Raw genomic sequence first — 16831 nt, 5'->3', positions numbered from 1 at the left:
TATTAATGCTTGAAGTTGTTGCTAATTTTCTTTTTATAACATACCAATGGACTCCTCCAAACTAAACAGCAAATTAGACTTACTTAAGTATATGTCCTTATGCTATCTATTGTTCTTATATTTTTATAACAGTTTGGGTGTTCGCTTCAGTAAAGTTGTCCTTTGTCAGATGTTGAATCCGTCCACTAAGATGCCATTTTGTAATCCCTGTGTGAACAGAAGTCCAATTCTATTTTTATAACTGTAGTTTGTCCTTTTGCTTCTTTGCTACTTTTTTTTTGTATATAGATAAAATATTTTACTTTTAAAAAAACTTTAAAAAATACAGAACAGTAATCTTTACAGTATCTTGGATCACTGATTGGGACTCATGCTGACCATGTTAGTCAGTCTAGCAGTGCCAGTCTTTAGCGCCAGAGCTCCATCCAGAATCTCTACTCCCTATGACTTTACTATAAAGTATAAATTTCTTTCATTGTAACTTCATTAAAGATAAGTTTCTTGCAAATGAATATATAGATACATGTATCAGTTAGGAAATTAGTGATCTCCGTGGTGGGAATATTTGAAAAGACTGACAAACTGTAAAAGTTCCAAACTCAGAATTACCCTTTACTGGATTGCTGATACTCATTAACATTACACATTGACAAAGGTTGATTCTTAATTGCTGTTAATCATGATCATTGTACGTACAACACCATTAGTCCTTACTATTAGTAACTGTACAAACCAATATAATTTGCATTTAATTATAGTACTGTTACAGAAAATCCAGAAAAGCAGCATGCCGTTTCCTTTTTTTTTGTTTGTTTTCCTTCTGTAGAAGTTTCTTTGGAAAAGCCAAGGTAAAAGCAGCCTCTGTGTTTTCTCAGAACTACAGGAGAATTGTTCTGTACCAAGTTGTCTAAGCAGGTGATTCTTAAATTAGGGATGGGTGAATACCTCAAAGATACATAAGTAAAAGGTAAAAGCATGCATATTTATGCAGTATGTTTCTAAGATATGTTTATTTCTAAATGAATGGATTTTAAGCTATATTGGAGTTCAAAAGTAAATCATGATATGATTTTTAATTTGAAAACTGAGTTCACTCTGCCTTCTGTTTTTACTGGAACTCCTTTAAACTACTGCTGTACTCTTTCTTAGTTTTTCTCCTCCAGAATCAGTAAGCATCTTTTCCCACAGATGGGGATCAGCTTGGCATTTAATGGCCCCAGATGCCAAACTCTGGAACATTGTTTTTCAAGCAGCATCTGGCTTCTTAGCTGGCATTTCTTCAGGGCTTTTTGGCCAGCTCTTCCTCGCTTGCTGCAGAAGTGTTTCCCAAAACATTTGTATGTTGCACTTCTGACTTACCTTTAGGTTTTACTCATTTTTGTTGTTGTTTTTTTTTTCATCTTAGTATCAAGTTCCGTATGTGCCTCTTAGTCAAAACTATCTTTGAAAGATTTATAGGTTCAGTCAGGAGATTTACTAATGAATTAGCTAAAGAAATTTGTGGAAGTGCAAACAAGTGTTTCCTCCAAAGACAGCAAGTGCTTTATAGTTTCATCTCTGGTAACACTGCTAACGACTGGAAATGTGTAGTGTGCTGCTTGTTATACTGCAGTGTGTGAAATAAGCTTTAGGGATTTCATTGCCTTTGGCAAACAACAAAATATCACTATGCCATCTCAGGAACATCTACTAAAAAGTCACTGACATTCTACACCCCTTAAGGCATATTTTGGCCATTATTCGACAGTTTTCTGAAAGGATATCAGCATTTTTCTTAAAAATCCCACTGAAACAAGCAATTTAAAACAACGTACCATAAGTATCTGGAAAGTACTGTGCCTCAGCCACAAACCTTAATTTTTTCTTTCTGAATAGTAGCATTTGTCCTCCTGGTATATTTAATCATTACGTGACATAATTTAAATGAATGTTTTATAACATCTTTTGGTTACAGACACCCAAAGAGAAATGAAATGATCATTTGATGAATTCATAGGTTAAATGAAGGGAGTAAAAAAACAGTTTCTAAAATGAGGTACTTGAGGCATATCTTTGAAAGTGCATGAAATCTGATAAAAGTTACTCAAATTCATCGTAGCTGTAGGGTAGTTCAAACACTTTCAGTGTAAATGTTATACACATACATGAACACAGCTAGCAGACAGCTAACAGATGAAGTCATCTGCACAGCAGTTTCTGAGCTCTGGCTTGAGATATGCTAGATTTTCTGGGAACTACTTCTGGGGTCATCAGAAGACTGCTATGAACACTTTGAGGAGCTTCAGGATGCCTGCTGCTCCTGGTAAGGGATAGCTGCAGGGGGCTGTGACTGATAGCAAGCTGTAGCAGTTTCCCACAAGCTTTGTTTTCAACTTCTCTTGATCAATGGGGACTTTGAGCTTTTTGTTTCCAGCTGATCTGTCATTAGGGACAGTCAGGCATCCTTTCAGCAAATACTGGGAAGAGTGTATATAACCACCAAGCCTAGAGCACAGAATCAACAGAGGTAGTAGTGTAGAAGGGGGATGGAAACTCTGTTGAGGACACTATGTACTTAGGTAGTGAGGTGCTACAGGGCACTATCGCTTGCCATCCACAGGAGCAAATACCCCAGCACAGTAGGGACCTCCAACCAGACTGAGTTCCTCAGGGCAGATGTAATTCTGCAGATCTGGCGCTGCAGACATGTCTGGGGCCTCTTGCTGAGGCTAGGACCAGAGGATACAGTGTCCTTGCCCTATCAGAGGTACTTGTGCGCTGAAAGCTGACAAATAAATGATCTGCAGGAGGCAGATGATTAGAACATCATTATCTCCAACACCCTATGGATACAGGAACCTGAATTACTAACCGTAGTGAAGGAGGACCAGGCAGAGTCTGTGCTTATGAGATTTGGAAATGGAGACTATAGTGAGGATGAAGGCTGAAAGCTTGTGACATCAACAACAGCTTGAGTGCTCCTGTCCTATCTGCAGCTCTGCAATGACAGAGTAGGTTCAGTGACCGGGTAGCAGAGGAGCTACTGTTCTGGGCAATAACAAAAATTCTGCCAGCACAAAGTATTCTTTGGAGGGGGGAGTGCAAATTAAAACTGGAATGGATAGAAATAAGATAGGTAATGAACAGCAGAATACCTGAAAATGTTTTCAAGACAGACTTCACTGCCTCATTATTTCTAACCCAAATCTGTTGTAGTACTTCTATTGCAAAAGATTTATAATAAACTCAATTTTACTTGTTATTTTACCCTTCACCTAAGAGTTCTCTAAAAGCATTCAATTTTTTATTCAGAAAACTTTAGTTAAGTTAGAAGTTTAAACAAACAAACAAAAAATGGTGCTGACACTTTTAAAATGGCTCATTAGAAATGAATGGGAAAACCATCTGTCATTGTTAGCTACAAATTAGATGTTTCATGCATGGGCAGTGTCTAGTACACACACAAAGGAACAAAATCTAGAAAGGATTATGGGCATTGCTGCTGACACTATATTTTGTTGGACCATGGACAATTGGTAATAAACAGTATCACATAAAAGTACAGGATGTAGATCAACATTCTCTTTACTGTAAAATCTGTACTGTTTTCTTTTTATTTGAAAGGTCACTAATAAAACCTACATGTTGTACTTGTTAGAACAGATATCATCAGTTTCATAGGTATTGTTCCTTTTACCTACCTTCTTAAAGTAATTCTGAACTGGTTAAGAGTGAAAAGTTTTGTAAATTAATTGTGTCAGATTTATTTTGTGTTTATTTTGTACTGATATAACTTTCCAGCCAAAACAAAAGCAAGATTTTATCTTCAGTTATGAGGCATTTTCTCTTGAAGTAGAGAAAGATTTTTAGAGAACAGCAGTCTCAATTTCCTTATTACCAGTAACATATAAGACTATTTTGCAGCGAGCATTTTCTCTGTTTTGGGAGACAAGAGGACAAAACTGAACCCTGACTATATATTGAGTTGTAGCATAGGTGAATAGATTTTAGTGATGTCAAGCAGTTCAGTAGTGAAATACTACCTAACCCAGAAAGCATTGATTTCCATCAGTTGTGCTCAGGTACCTCAGATGAGTAGATAGTTTTACCATCATTAGGTCGCTGGGATGATGAAGATAACAGACATGAAAAAGAATTCTGCAAGACTATTAACAGAATAGAGTAAAAACTAGCATATGTGAAACTGGCAGTATATAGCCTATAGTTAATGGAAATAAAAAGAGGGTTCTGTTTTAGTTTGGTTTTCCATTTAAGATGCAATAAATGAAATTAATGTAAGACTTTTCTTTTAAAAAATCTGTTCTTAAAAATGTAGATTGTGCTAGAAACTACAAAATTGATTTTAGAGAAGAGTATAATTGTGTGTTTAGAAAATACGTGTTTGAGAAAGTGTGAATTATTCAGCTAAAGCAGTTGCATCTTTGAGATGGTTGCTTATATATGATAGTACAACATGAAATATATGTGCACATGCACAAGTTATGTGAAATGGTTCTTGTATAAAAAAACTATATACAATATATATAATTAGAAAATCAATATCATCTTCCCCACCACTAGTTTCTATGGGTAAATTTTAGTTAATAGTCTTTTTGGTTTTGTCTCGGATTTAAACTGTTATGTTCTGTTAGATCAATAGAAGTAATATAGGAAAGTTTATTTATACTGATATTACAGACAATATGCTATTAGAGGTCCTCTATAAAACAGTGCTTGCTCCTCAGCAATAGCAAGAAGACTAATGCAGGATCTGTAATTATCACATTTGTTTCCACCAAATGCCAGTTTAGATGAAAAAAAAAAAGCTATCGTCATAATTACAATAGGAAGTCCTTATCTTTGAAGGTCACAAGTAGAGAAAAGGGAGCACACATACAAAAGTCACATCTCTCTAAGATTATCCATAAGTATTGTCATGTATGTCTCTTAGCTCGTTCATTCCCTGTCTGGAAGGGGCAGTGATAAAATTTTCATAGGTTTGTTCTATTGAAAAATCTCAGTGAGACAGTCACAGCAAAAAGTTGGATTGTTTATATTACAATAGATATCAAAGATAGATAACTGACTTTTGGGGAGCAATTGATTTTTTTTTTTTTTTTAATTTTATAGCTTAATATTAGAACAATAATCTTTTTAAGAATAAAACTATTTTGAAATGCTGGTTGCCAGAACATGACAAGTTGAATTTTGTTTTTTCACAGATGCTATAATAGGGAAATATCCATCTCATCTTGTGACCGCATCTTGTGAGGAGCATATATAAAAATATATTTATGATTTTTAACACTGAGAAATACTGCCTGAGTTGAGCTTAAATATTCTTTCTTTTCCTCTTTTCCTATTATTTATACACTTGGAAGTTCTGGCAATCCTTTATAAAATATTTCATTGGTTTATCTAAATAATAATTCTTTGGCAAACTTAAGCAAGGCCTGTGTTAGATGATCTTTGGTAAATTTAGTTGTGGCAAGATGAAATGCTATTGCCTCAGTTATTTGTTGGAGGTTACAATACTCATACATGCTCATACATGATTAGGTGAATGGTAAGAGAATATAATTTGGCATATTAAATGATTAAAGAAGGTCAATTTGTGCAAGACATCTTTCTCGTTCTTGTTATCTTTCTCCTCTCCTCTGCCCCTCTTCTTTTTCTTCTTCTCTTCATAACAAGTGTGAGAACAGAGGCATCCTTTCTTCTTAGTCTTTTAAAAAATATTTCATAGGCTTCCAGTATTGATGATGACAAACTCTGTAGCCTTTCCAAATGTTTTATTTCATATAGGCTTCTTTGAAAATCTAAATTAATGATGTTTAAATTAGCATTATGAGGGTTGTTTGCATGATAAGTGATTCACCAGACAAATTTTGATGTATAATGGACTACTGCTGAGTGTTGAAAATGCTTCAATAGTGTTCTTAAATGTATAAACATTGGTGCTATATGTTTAAGTGATGTCCTGATGTATTCTGCTATACTACATACTGCAGCCATCCTTGATTAGCTGTTGTTTACAGGCACCTAACTGGTACTAGTCATAAAGTATTCAATGTGTTCTATACTTGGAATGAAAGGAAAAAAAAAAAAAAAAAAAAAAGGAACTTTAATCCATTTGTTCAAAGATGTAGTGTTTTTATGCCATTGCTTCCATTCCTGGATTTGATAGTGCTTTGATGTCAGACTGATTCCTCCTTGGAATTTCAGTGGACCCAAGGTAAATATCAAGTGACAATTCTGAAAGTAGCTTAAAAATAGGCATAGAATATTGAAAAAAAACTGATACAGACATTGTGCTTAAATGACAAAAGTGTTTGCAGAATTCAAAAACAGGAACATGAGATAAATGTTTCTTTGTGTCATCTGTTCAAATCATTCAAATTGTTGTGCAGAGGTCATTTGCATAGAGTTCTGAATTGGTGTGCATTCAGTTATTTTTCATATCAAATTTTCTAAATGTCTCAGTAATCTATCTATCTTCATGGTTAGATTTGTATTGCTCACGCTTCGTAAAATTTCAGACTTGCAGCATATCATCTACCATTTAATGTTGCTGTGCTAATTATTGCTAATAAAAATTAGCAGTTGTAATTACCTCTGCTTGGTCTTCTTTTATTGCCTGCGGTGGAAGGAGCAGACCAGGAAAGATCTCCTTTACTCCCCTAGAGCAAAAGTACCTTCTGTTATTAGCACTCTATCTGAAGAGTTCATTTTTCTTCTCTGTAATCAGTGCCATCTCTGCATACTAGGTGGAGAGCTTTGAAGCTAATTGACAGAACTACTGTTGCATTGCTAAACTTTCCAAATTTAATAAATGTCTCTTCTGCAGGGACTGTTACTGGCTTACAGGTGATAGCTCTTATTTTTTTCAGTGCAGCATTCTTCTTCCTTTCAGATTTCTCAAGTCAAAAAGTACTTGTCTCAAAATCAATGTACTAAAACGCAGTAAGAGTTACCTGTAACTCTCAGAAAATATCAGAGCAATACAAACTGAAAAAAGTCATTGAGCTAATTTCCATATCAACTAGGACTTTTACACTGAAATCTAGTAGACAGTAAGAGATTTCCAAGAGGAATTAGTGCTGAAAGTACCAGTTTCAATATGTGCAGCAATAAGCCCAGTACTGTCAAATTTGTCATCAAACACTGGCATTAAATTAAGATGGATGAGCACAAGCAAACAGGCAGAAAGGGAGATGGAAGTCTTTTGTTCAGGAATCCTTCAGAGATGAAGAGTCTTCCAGATAGCTGATTTATTCAACATCTGAGATCTAACAGATTAACTTTACATAACATCAGCTTATTGGACGCTGCATGACAACTGTCTCCCTCTTATTTTTTAAAGAATGAAATAATATTTCTTTTTTATCTACCAAAGTGAATCAGTACCATCCAAGATACTGAAACCTTGGAGAAGTGTTGCCTATTAAAAGGATGCAAATTACATATTTTCCCTCAGATTGCTGGATGGAGTCTTGAGTTACCTTGTTGCTGTTTTACTGATTGTTGTTGTTCCAGTGTGGGATGAAGGACACATAGGCAAAAAATGCAGCTCTTGATGTTATTGACAACAGATGGTACAATAAAAAAAGAACATATGTCCTTTTACATTTGCATTTTGTCAGGAACAGAAATACGTCTAAAGCAGGTTTACTTAATAGATGTTACTCAAAACAACAGTTTCATATGCCAGAATGCATAGACACCCTATATGGGGGTCTGTAGTAATCCATGTAATTGACGCTGCTACTCAGATTTTACACACTGAAACAAATTTAGACAGATCTTTCTCTTTTCTGTGCATTGTGTGCTGAATTGCTAAGCTGCAGTCCAAAAGTTTTAAGTGACTATGACACCCTTCTGATATATCTTAGGGAATTTAAGAGAAGGAAGTTCCTATTTTTTTTCAACAGATGAAGTAGTATTTTTAAATATTTTCATAATTTGTTTTAAAATCCTTGTACATGTTAAGTAGATTTTCCTAGAACTCTAATTAATAACCAAAACTGTGTAGCAAAAGTAAAAATAACCCTCCCAAAACACAGAAACTTTTTTTCTTTAAATTTATTTTTTAATGAATTCCTGCCGCACCTAAGACAGGAATTTAAGGAGGTAAGGCTGATGGGAAGGTACTTTACCAATTGTTTTCTCCATGGTCATGGACTATGAACAAGACTGTTAATACCAAACCATACTGTGTTTTCTGGTTCCAAGCCACATGACCTGAGTGACAGTAATAATGCTCAGTTTTACTTGTTTTGCTGTCGTCCTTAATTAAAAGTATTCAAAGTATTTAGTGTTTGTTCTTTTTAAGCACATTCATTCTAATGAGTAACAGTTTTACTCTTGTTTTAAAATTATTTTAATTTTTCCTGCCCAAACTAGGAAACAATGCAATTTCGTCTGTCTTTGTAGACTGAATGATTTGCTGCAAAATCCTTCTTGAGATAAATATGCAAATAGTTAGATAGACCTGAAAAGAAACTTGGTGTACCTCACCTCTGTGGTCTAGTAGTCTGAAAGTTGCATGCAGTCTGATGTAAAATGTATCTTTATCTTGTTTTAGGAATATGGAAAAAGAAAAAATGCTGTGTTAAAGAATTTAGACATGAAAGTTGAAATCCTCTTTGTTGGACATAAAATTCTGTTTCCTAAATAGGAAAAGTGTGCATTGCAGCTCAACTAGAGCTTAAAGTAAAAGCTGAAATATAGCTTGCTTTCACATTGAGCTGAATGTTACCACGTGATTGTGTGAGCTCATTGCTTCAAATATAGGCTTCATGAAGATCTGGAAAACAAGCAAATAGAACTTTGCTATTTGTTCCTGTAAAATATTATTTTCTTTGTGTCACATTCCAGAATACACAGATTATTAGGAATACATTTTCGTTATTTTTACTAAAGGAAGAATGTGAGCAGAGGATTATGGGAACAAAAGTACACAGAATAGAGAAAATTTATCCTAAAAAATGAGAAAAAGGACAATGATATAAAGACTGAAGCAATTAAACTGGAAAGAAAAGAACAGTACCTAAGCCCTCTGAAGTTTTTCTTTATGTATCAGACAGGCAAAAGGCACACTTACACATTTTTATAGTAGCAGAAACATAATCTTTTTATCTCTCTTTCCAGCAGTGTACCTCCCAAATCCTTTTTCTCTGGTTTGGGGTCAATATCCACTTCTATTTCTAGCTTTAAGAACAAGCCAAATCATATTGTATTTGCAGATTTCATTTTTTTGTTTGTTTGTATTGTGTTTCATGTTTTCTGTGTAAAAGGGTTTATCCTTCTGATTTCTAATTCAGAAATTTAAAAGCAGAAAAAAGACATACCAATCTGTCTTCAAAATGAGAAAATACAATTTTTTTTTAACATGTGTATCAGGAATATATTCTAAAAGCCTAGGTCTCACTTTTGAAAACTGTAAAAGCTAAGGAGAAATCAAGCAGTTGCTGTGGAGCTTTCTATGTATAGTATCGTACTTTGAGTAGGACATGATGAAAATTCACAGTTATAGATCTGATACACTTCAGCCTTATACCTGCTTTTTAAAAGACAATTATAATTTTTATTTTTTCAGTACTCAGGAATACATAAAGCTAGAGGAAATAAGTATTTAGTACTGTGGTTTTAATTATTAAAATGACATAAGCTCTAACAGATCCACTTACCAAAAAAACTCTAAAAGCCATTTCTTCTTCAGTTCTATGAGAAATTTACTGTGAACTCATCACTGTTGAACTGCCTTTTTAGTAAAGGAATACAGCTGCCTCTGAAATATCAGGGATTCATAGCATATCAGATTGAAGAAGACAGCATAGCATAAAAGAAAAAAAAATTAGACTTTTAGATAATATTTTCAAATTTGAGGAAAACAGTTTGATCGAGGTAGTTCTTTGTATATCTGACAGAGAACCTTAAATTCATAAACCTACCGACACTGTTTCTTTTATAGCCAGTGATGTTAAGTAGAAGGAGAGATTCTTTACAAAACCCACTCAACTCATCTGAGATTTTAACTTCTAAGTAACTTACTTCTCTCCAACAGCATCTTCAAAGCGACTTAACTCATAATGTACAAACTTCCAGTGGTTAGAATTGCATAGTTGAAAGACAAGTCTTCTCCCAACTCATAAGCTCTGTAATGTTTCTGAATGCCAGATCCCACAGCTGTCTAGGAGAACAAAGGCTACTCCAGGGTGAGTTTTAGTTCAAATGGTCAGTAGATTATTATTTTTTTTTTAAAGTAAATCTCCCACATGTCCAAGTTACTATGCTTTGGTTGGCTTGAAATGTCTAATGATCCTATATGTGCAAACCAGAATCTTTTTGGATGAAATTAATTAGAGTATATGCTCACATTGTATCCTGTGCGTTAGAAATACTGCTGGATTTTCAGTCCGTGACACAAGACTAGAACTTATCGGAAGTAAACCAGGCAAAACATATATAGTGGTTATTTTGGGTCTGCACCATCTATTTTGCTTCACACATCATCTGTATTTGTGCCATACTATGTGGACATAGTCTTTGGCTCTTTTCTTTCCTCTGTGTTATCCCAGCATGGAAAGAAATGTCCAGGATGGGCAGTGCAAAGACGACAGACTCTGCTGCATAGGCTCAACCAGTGAGTCACAAATACCTATCTTATTACTTTTTAAAACAGGGCTACAATTATGTTTGGCAAGAGGAGGTGCTGTTTCATTACGACCCCAATGCATTCAGACTCTACATACAGTATCATATTGGACATATTGGAAATAATACTATAAAGAAGATAGTATACAATCTTACATCCCTACGGGGAACCTCAAGTTGCGTAGCTTCAAATAGACCTCCCATCAGGGCCAGAATGCCATGCAGAGCCTGTCTATGGAAAGGTTACTCCATTCTGGTAATCTTACAGGATTTTACAACTCAATTCATCCTTTCTACTGTTAAATAGAAAGGATGTTCACATGGTAACTTCTTGCTACAGTCTTAGATAAAGGCAAGGACACAGAGCCGGTGCAGTCATATATGCTGAGACTCCTCTTTTAAAATTAGCCAGCAAAGTTTATCCAGTGGTCAAAGGACGCATGCAGCACAACACAGACCACAGGGCCAAGTTCTACGTGTGTTCTACAAAACCAGGACAACATGCTACGTAGCCCAGCACAGTACATGCCTGCTCAGGTTAACTGTTCCATGGATCACTAATGCCTTGATACAGAACAGTATTCCAGCCTGGATCACTACAGTTGCCTTTGCAGTGGTATGCTACATGTTTTTTGCAGAAGTTCTTGATACTTTCTTTTATTTGTAGAACACGAATTGCTGAAATGTGCGACTTGGTTTAGTATTCTACTGCTTAGATGACTTCCAATACTCAACTATATTCACATTTCTACTGAGTTATGGACAAACACTAGTAATATATTGTTCCTTTTAGATATTAGCAATGCCTATTGGTATCAAACTCTAGCTTATTACTCAGTGCTTTTGCTTTGCTGTTGCTGAATAGATAATCCAGAATGCATCAGTTGGTTAAGTTGCATAAACAGTTTGAAAATTAATATATTCAAAATAAATAATAGAATGTTTTACAGATAGCAGTGTTAACTTAGGAAACATGTTGACTTGCATAATATTCAACAACCTTTATACACCATATGGACAAAGGAGAAGAATGAAAGTTGTTTCAGCCAGTTTAACCAAGTGTCTTAGAACATACTCTGTCTAGATTTACTGTAGTGTTCTTTTATAGATTCATTTTATTTCTGAGATGTAACGGTGGCAAGGTCCATTGAGTTTACAGGTCATGAACTATAGTATTAGTCATCATACTACTGCAGGTATTTTGCATTCCATGATGCAGACTTCTCAGACACTTAGAATGATTAGGTATGCAATGAAGAGTTCATCTCCGCATATTTGTTATTACCTGGTACCACTCCCCAGGTATTTTATCTATGCTTTTTTAGCCAACACTTCAGATTCAACTTGGAAGACTTCAGGTGGTGCATATAATTCCCATAAGCCAGCATCCACATGTCTGTTAAATTAATAAATTTTTGGTGCATGCATGACAATAGTAACAGTTTATTTTTCCTTGATTTCAGTTTCCAATCACTATTCTAACAGCTGATAAGGCAAATGGAATTTTTTTTGTAATTTAACTGTGAAATTGATATATGCCTACCAATTTACTCTGTGAAAGACAAATTGCTCTTTACTCACTGATGAATTATTTGGAAACAGGTGAAATTTCTTCTTGTGTGGCCACTTTCTTGCTGTACACATTTACACACTTTGGAAAGATATTTATCACTTGGTCATGGCAGATATGAGTATATTGAGGAATCAAAACCACTGGATAATATTTCTTCCCTTGTTTAATCTTTTTATGCTCTGCACTTCACTAATTAAATGAAACCAAACTATTGTTTATATCACTGCTAATAAAACTTCCCATTGTCAAATTGACAGCCCAAGGAGCTGAACTACCTTATCGACTAACCACAGCAGTGGTACGTTAATACCACTTCCTTACACTGAAATGAGAAGATGAGAGCATAGTTCAGTCTCTGTGCTCAAACTGATAACTTGGTTTACAAAAAGTGGTGATGACTGCTGTAATAGTTGTAATATTAAAGAATTATATTGTAATAATGAAGGATGACCTAGTATTTTTGAAAGCCAAAGCTGAAAGTTTTATAATTGACTTATTGACTTGCCATTGTTGACGGGGACAGCACCTAAACAAGTCTGGAATTTTATTAACAACAATTAAATACATGTATTTTTACTTTCTTTCCAACCTAAGAGTTAATAACCTAATAGTTGCTCAGCAAAAATGCAAGCAACAAGCCATGAGATTCCTAAAAAAAAATGATGGTCCCTTAAGCTGAGATACTGCAATACTTTCACAGTGCGCAGCACTCCTTACAACAGTCCAGTGGACCTTGAGGATTAGTTGTACATCTGCACTGAACTCCATGATTCAGTTCGGGAGCTTGAAGTAGAAAGCACTGGTGTGGAAAAGATCTTCCTGTTATTCGCATTAACCAGAAGTTTTCTGGCACGCCACTGAAAAGTGCAATGAGTAAGCAAGTTTATAACATTAGAAGGTTTTATCTGAGTTTACAAGTTGGTAAAAGAACAAAAAGAAATTGAGTAATTACTATCTCGTCTTTATGTAGTCTCACAAAACCAGATATTACCTCTTTTTTTTTTTTTTCCTTGAGAATCCTGTAAATCATCTTGATTTTTCATCTAATGCAGTGAATGAAACTATCATTTTGAAAAAAAAAAAAAATGTTTGGGCTTTTGCCTTTTCATCAGGTAATTTACAAGAATATTCAGCTATAGCAGGTTAATTGATAATCCACAGTTAAAACACTCTGTTCTATATTCTGTACCTTTAATACTCCTAACACCTCCTTACCTTGTTTAAGTAAGAGTTCTCATTAAGACTAAATGCTGTATTGACTCTTAAATCTGAGCCTTGAGACAGGTACTTCTATGTATTTTTTCTATTTAATGGGAGCACCAGCAATTTCTTAATAATACAGATAAGAGTACAATACAACTATGCTGTTAATTGTCTGATTTGCATTAAATTGACCTTTGCATCTCATTTGGTTGCTGGCATGAAACCAGGGTAGGACTTGATAGTTGTGTAGTGTAGGAAATTGCTGTGCTTTGGTGATCTCCATCTGACATAATGTTCCCTGTGGTTAAAGAGAATAGTTTGATAATTCAAAGGCAGTTGTGAAACCCTGAAGTGAAAAGAAGGAATGGAACATGTTTTATGTTTGGTTCTCTGCACCTCAGTGACACCCATAACAGTAGAGCCAGTTAGGAAATGAACCCTGTTCTCCTAACATGAAGTGAAAGACTCTACATCTAATGAGCTTTCCAAGCTACAAATGAAGCATAGAGAAGGTAATACATACCACTTTGTAGTGCTTCATTGGCAATAATTTCCTCAGAACTTCATAAATGAAGTCAAGAAAAAAATGAGCAGTTCTAAAAGAATTAAACATCTGAAATATTTGTTCTGACGGATCTTTCTACTTTGTCTAGTGTCAGTGAATTTGAGATATTTAATTTGTAGTAGAGGCTCGTCCTTTGATTGATTACTTAAAAGAAAAGTAAACAAAGTGCTGAGGAGTGCATGCACTGTTATTCCTTGTTATTCAGTGGGTATTTCTTCTAGACACCAAACTGATGCAACTATGTATAGCAAAAGCAAAAAGTTTGTTGTTCCTAAACAGAGATTAGCAAAACATATTTATTTGTAACCATATTTCCAAAAATGTGGTTTGGGTGCTGTAACTGATAATGAGTCTTGAAATATGATTTTTCTCATAGTTGCTTTAAGAATGTCTGTATGCCACTTGACAGTTACAACTATTTTTCTTCCCATGAAAAACTTACAGTAACCTGATTTATGAATACTTATTGATAAAACACTCAGGACTTTCAAATTATGAAGTTCCTTAGTAATACCTATTTAATTTCATGTGACATGGAAATTATACCCTCTGAACCAATCACACAGAACATAAAAATTTCAAAGAAAACACTGTTTTTTTTTAAAGGGGCCAAGTTCACCTTTTGTCTAGTAAGAAATACCCATGCTTTATAGAACTAATTTATTCTCCATTGAATGACATATTTATTATTTAAAACCCATTATTTTTCTCAAATTAGAACTATAAAGCTATATTTGAATGGCTTAATGCCTGAAATCAATATCAATCAAAATAGGCAGGAGCCGGTATGGTTAATCTTTTGTATTGTCTGTTGTCCTGCAAAATAGTTACAAATATATACTGAATTTAATTCTATCTTCAGTGAAAGTAAAACCACAAGACTTTGTACCTTTTAAAGCATATAGAACCTTCTTTTATTGCTGCTAATGAGGGTATTTTCTCTGCAAACTTTGAAATAATTAGCAAATTTTTATCTTTGAATTTTTAGAACCTTATCATCAAATTCGTGTTGCAATTAAAACAGATGTTATCTAATTAATGAATGTAGATTCTTTACAATTCAGATGTAATGTAGTTTTGGTCCAAGTTTTCTCTTCTATATTGTCAATAATAGGTCTTCACAAGACCATACTAAAAAGAGAAAGAACATAATGAGAAGAGGATTCTTCTATCATTTAATCTCCTTTAACCTCCTACCTTCTTTCTTGAAAGTGTACTGGATACTACCTGGTGCATTTCATCCCAAACACTGAAATACCTTCTTAGTAGTTTCATACATATAAAAATAAGTCATTATAATTCTAAATCTTAAATAAATTTACATTCCATATTTGATAATTTGTGATGGTGTTTCAGTTTAAAGAAACTTCACAGATGATTCTGTCAGCATTAACTAAACCAAATGGTTCTCCAAGTTGATAAATCCTGTGATTTAAAATAAGTCATTCTGCTTTTGCTCAAATAAATGTTGGGAGAAGAACCTGAATATAACTTTTTTACATAATGTAGTCTGATACAATCAGGAAAAAAAAAGGCTGTGTACAGAAGAACATGTTCGGATTGGTGTAGTTTGTTTTTTGGTTGGTTTGGTTTGGTTTGTTTGGTTTTAAATGGAACTGATTGGGCTAAATTGTTGATTTTCATTCCTGTACTGCTTTAAGCTTTTTTTTTTTCCTTTCAGATGCACGTGTAAAGTAGGGTGGACAGGACCAGACTGCAGTGAAGATATAAACGAATGTGATTCTGAACCATGCTTGAATGGAGCCACCTGTTACGAATCTGTTAAGCAGGGACAGTTTGTATGCATTTGTCCTCCATTTTATACTGGTGACTTCTGCCATCAGCGCTTCAGTCCCTGTGAGCTGCCTTATAATCCGTGCATAAACAATTCAACCTGTTTGGCACAAGTCGATGGAAATCCAATGTGCATTTGCAAAACAGGTAGGAACTGGTATGAATAATCTTTTCTGTTTTGCTGCAGAAAAGTTGCAAATACATGTTGAATTTAATGCTGTCTTCAGTGAAAGTAACAATGTATACCTTTCAAAGCACATAACACCTTCACGAATTACAGCAGGTCTATCACTTAGGTTAAAAGACTGGTAAGATAGCTGTCAGTTTGTCTGCTATTAATTTCTTATATTGTAGTACATATTAAATCTGTGATTTAGATTCCAGCCCTCAAAATTACTATTTCTGAGTCAATTGATAGGACAACATAGAGATAGGCATGCACATGGCCAGCAGAGCTGACAGACTAAGTTGATAAAACAGAGGAAGAAATAGACAAAATATATGCAAATTGTTAAGGGTACAAAACTTGGAGCAAGTTGGAAATGGTTCCTCTTCCTGCTGAGCTGTCAAGAAGACCTGGCACATCAGGGCAGTAATCTTCCTCTGCCTAATGTGTAGAGAGGGTTGTTCTCCATATACACAAGTAGAACCACAACAGGTGCTGACAGCTTTCCTGGGTCATGGCTTAAAAGACATGTTCTCTCCCTCGGTGTACAAGAACTGCTGAGGTAGAAGAGAGCAACAGTTTACCTGCGCAGAACATCACTGTGCAATTCTGTGTAGCAAATGAAGAATACATTAACTAACTAAACCACAGTGAAAATTTAAGTAGGGACAATACAATTACTGAATTTGGAATTTAGACAGGATTTTGAAATCATCACTTTTATAGCTAAAAATGGCAGGGTAAAGGGGTGTCCCAGGGATCAATGCTAGTAAATACCTTAATTGCAGTGTTATACCACAGAGGTACTACTCTTGGTTTACTAAGCTGCAAAGATGGGGAGACAATACATAAAGTCAGCACAATTTATAGTTTGTTTTTTACAATTAAGGTAAAG

The 16831-nt window shown here is 34.8% G+C and overlaps 1 protein-coding gene across 1 annotated transcript in view; it reads left to right on the top strand.

Moving 5' to 3' along the window:
• Positions 1–16831, top strand: part of EYS (eyes shut homolog) — a gene marked incomplete at its 5' end in the record, with an annotated part of 675648 nt that overhangs the window by 193698 nt on the left and 465119 nt on the right. Inside the window, one exon of the mRNA XM_080341398.1 lies at positions 15658–15917. Coding sequence (XP_080197524.1) covers positions 15658–15917 — 260 coding nt within the window. The remainder of the gene's footprint in view (positions 1–15657; positions 15918–16831) is intronic.

This window comes from Nesoenas mayeri, assembly GCF_963082525.1.
Source record: "Nesoenas mayeri genome assembly, chromosome: 3".
NCBI classification, from domain to species: domain Eukaryota; kingdom Metazoa; phylum Chordata; class Aves; order Columbiformes; family Columbidae; genus Nesoenas; species Nesoenas mayeri.
Note: the sequence above shows the minus strand (reverse complement) of the source record. Positions and strands in the feature narration are given on the sequence as shown.